This window comes from Oryzias melastigma, unplaced genomic scaffold, assembly GCF_002922805.2.
Source record: "Oryzias melastigma strain HK-1 unplaced genomic scaffold, ASM292280v2 sc01158, whole genome shotgun sequence".
NCBI lineage: Eukaryota > Metazoa > Chordata > Actinopteri > Beloniformes > Adrianichthyidae > Oryzias > Oryzias melastigma.
In genome coordinates this window covers 1-3,642 of record NW_023417742.1, presented here as the reverse complement: position 1 = coordinate 3,642, position 3,642 = coordinate 1, and the positions used below count along the sequence as shown (strand labels likewise).

The 3,642-nt window shown below is 36.8% G+C and overlaps 1 protein-coding gene across 1 annotated transcript in view; it reads right to left on the bottom strand.

Annotated features, from left to right (window-relative positions):
- Positions 1-3,231, bottom strand: part of LOC112140381 (CST complex subunit CTC1) — a gene marked incomplete at its 3' end in the record, with an annotated part of 10,469 nt that extends 7,238 nt beyond the window's left edge. Inside the window, 2 exon segments of the mRNA XM_024263320.2 lie at positions 592-691; positions 2,854-3,231. Coding sequence (XP_024119088.1) covers positions 592-691; positions 2,854-3,000 — 247 coding nt within the window.
- Positions 3,232-3,642: the final 411 nt, after the last annotated feature.

Below are 3,642 nucleotides of genomic sequence, written 5' to 3'. Positions count from 1 at the left end.
TTGGCATTTATGATTTTGTCCTGTTATGTTTGAATTCTTCCTGCACCTGGAGTGAGAATGAGGGAGAGACTGATGATGACCCCCTCTCGTTGTGTCGTTGAGGGATGTCAAAATAAAAGCTTGTATGTTCATTATGAGACTATTCAGCTTTTGTTAGCTAGTTTGTCGCTGCAATTCCTCTCTAACTTGTCATGAACCCAAAATTGAGGCTTACATGAAGCGAGGACACGCAGCAGCAGGAGAAATAATCGAAATAATCAAGAAATAATCGTAAATCACGGACGTGATTAATAGACACATTCTCCATGTGTTGCCTTCATTGTAAGACTTATATAAGGCATTTCAGTTAATGCGGCTCCAGACATATTTGTTTTTTATTGTATTGGTCCAAAGTGGCTCTTTCACCATTTTGGGTTGCCGACCCCTGCCCTAACAGATCCATCAGAACCAGCTGGTTCTGGTGCTGCAGTAAAGACGGGTCAGATATTCAGAGGTCTACAGATCCGGTTCTGCTCCCTTCAGATCAGCTGATCTGCTGGATACCTCAGAGAAGGAACAACCCGGACCGCCTCAGCTGATTGGACCTCTCACCTGTGAGCGAGCCTTCAGCAGTGGAGGGGGCGGGGTCACTGCAACATGGGCTCAGGTATCGACCAATGAAGAGGAAGATGTTCTTTAGCCACGCCCACTCCTGCAGAAGACACAGTGAGGTCAGAGGGTTCCAGAACCAAAGACATGAGAAAGTTCTGCTCCTGAAACCGGGCCGACTAAGATCTGTTAGGAAATAAAGGGAATACAAAGACATGATGAACAATAAATTAATAGTTATCAAAAAGCTTTAAATCACATTTAATATCTTGACGTTTCAGAGCATGTTAATATTCCATTAGGTTTACAGATTAAAAGAATAAACAGAGTTCTTTATGAAATGTAAAAAAAGACGGTTTGGTCTTGATAAATCGGCATTTGTTTATATAAAATTTGCCCGGGATAATTATAATATTAAGATAAATTCTGTAGTTTTGTTTTCCAGAATAAACCCAAAAATGACATTCTTAACAGAAAATCTGCTAAGTATGGAATTTTAGTAAAGAGTCAATAATGTACATCATCTCAAAAGGTATTAGAATAACATCATTCAAACAATAGATGTTCAGTAGTTTCAATTTCATCATTAATAAAAGAACAACAATTTTCAGGAATTCCAAATCGTTTTCTAAGTAAATCTTTGGAGGGGTATATAGAGTATATATTTATATATATATATACATATACTCTAAATACGTGTGAATGTTTTGAAGTGGACATCTTTAGCTTTGGGAGGGATAGGGAGTTTCATATATTTAGTTCTAATTTGTTTCTTTTCTGAATTATTAAAATGCTGGGTTATTGAGTTTGGATTAGAGATAAAGGGAAAAGACATTTCATTAAAATATTCTCTAATTTGATGATTAGGGAGTTTGGCAGTTAACATGTTATGTCCATTAATTAGAGGTTTTGATACAGTAGGATATCTGTAAATAATATTGTTGAATAGAACAGAGACTGAGTTCAACATATTTTGAGGAATGGCCTTAATAATGTGTTCAAAATCTTTTCTATTTATTTGTAAACTATACTTAACTGAAATCCTCAGAAGACATGAGGGTAGAATTGTCATTAAATAAATGCATTAAGGACCAGATTCCATTTTGAAACCATTTTGGTTTAAAGAGGGATTTGTTTCTGGTAGTTCTGTATTGTCCGCTCCATAGAGGAGTGTTATGTGGACTGTAATCATGTTTGTAAATTATAATGTGAATATTTTATTAGGAATAGCAAACCAAATACTATTTTGATTTTTAACAAATGATTTTAGCCAGTTTATTTTTAGGGTTCTATTAAGGCTGTTAAACTCTATCTTGTAGGCCTCCAGCTTCATTTTTTTAGTTAAATTACCTTGTTTAATACAGTGTGTTTTCCTCTTCCATATGGAGTTAAAATTAATTTCATTAATGGATTTAATGGCTTGTTTAGGGGTACACCTATAGAATAGGTCAGAAATACAGTGGTGTGAAAAACTATTTGCCCCCTTCCTGACTTTTTATTCTTTTGCATATTTGTCACACAAAATGTTTCTGATCATCAAACACATTTTAATATTAGTCGAAGATAACACAAGTAAACACAAAATGCAGTTTTAAAATGAATGTTTGCATTATTTAGGGAGAAAAAAATCCAAACCCACATAGCCCCGTGTGAAAAAGTGATTACCCCCCTTGTTAAAAAATAACTTAACTGTGGTTTATCACACCTGAGCTCAATTTCTGTCGCCACCCCCTGGCCTGATTACTGCCACACCTGTTTCAATCAAGAAATCATTTAAACAGAAGCTACCTGACACCGAGGAGTAGACCAAAAGCACCTCAAAAGCTAGACATCATGCCAAGATCCAAAGAAATTCAGGAAGAAATGAGAACAAAACTGAGATCTATCAAACTGGTAAAGGTTATAAAGCCATTTCTAAAGCTGTGGGACTCCAGCGAACCACAGATGGCCAAAACATGGAACAGTGGTGTTATAAATAATGGACATGAACGCGGGGGAGAGCAGGGCTACTGATGTCTTTATACAATTTTATTTTCTTACTGTTCTTTGTTTCTATCTCTCGTATTTTTGTTATTTTATTTTTGTTTAAATGTTCTTTTTAAATGTTTGTATAGATATACAATGTATATTCATGGATTTTATTCACAATCTTTCGGTTAAACAAAATCTACCATCACGACCTAAACTATCCGGAACCAAGTCTCTACAGAGTTCTGCTCACAGAACCTACAGTTTGGGTCAGACCCGAACAAACACCGAACTTACCGCCTCGCTGCTGGGTCCGAACCTCTCCAAGAACCTCTGTTCCGAGTCCATGTTCTCCGGATCTGACCGGAACCGGGTTCCTGAAAAATTGGACAGAACCGAGAAAACCCGCCGCTCAGGCTTGAACTGCTTCCTGTTCCGGGTCATCCCCTGCTGCGCCTGCGCAGTACAGCGTCCTCTCTTGGTGAAAGTATGAAACAGTTCAGATTATTCCAGAACTTTACTGCAGAAGAACGCAGACAGCTGACCGTCTGCAGAACCGAACCGAGCCTGGAGACAGGAATGGAACGGTTCCAGAACTGTTTCAATGTGTTCATATTACAAAAGAAACGAAGAGAACTTCATAGATTCTGAACTAATCCATGAATCTGATCAGTTAAATCTGTGGGAGGAGTTTAGATCAACATTTAAAATCTAAACATTTATAGAATAATGTTAGGACTAACGTGAATCATTTCTTCTCATAAGATTGTTCTATCAATAAATGTAGATAAGTTATAATTTCATGCAATGAGTTAATTCTATTGTTCCTATTGGATAACTGGAGTCAGAATAACAAATGAAAAGTTTAGTTTGTCAATGAAGAATCTCTGAAAGAGCAGAACCAAAATGAAACATCACTGTAGGATTCTAGAAGAGTAAATGTGTTCAGTTATTAATAATTATAATGTGTTCAATGTATCCAATGTGAATCTGTCCAATGTTTAAGTGTAATATAATGATCCTTAGATCATAATGATTCACATAATGTAGCCACAAGGGGGCCCAAGCCAGGGTCTCATTGTGCCG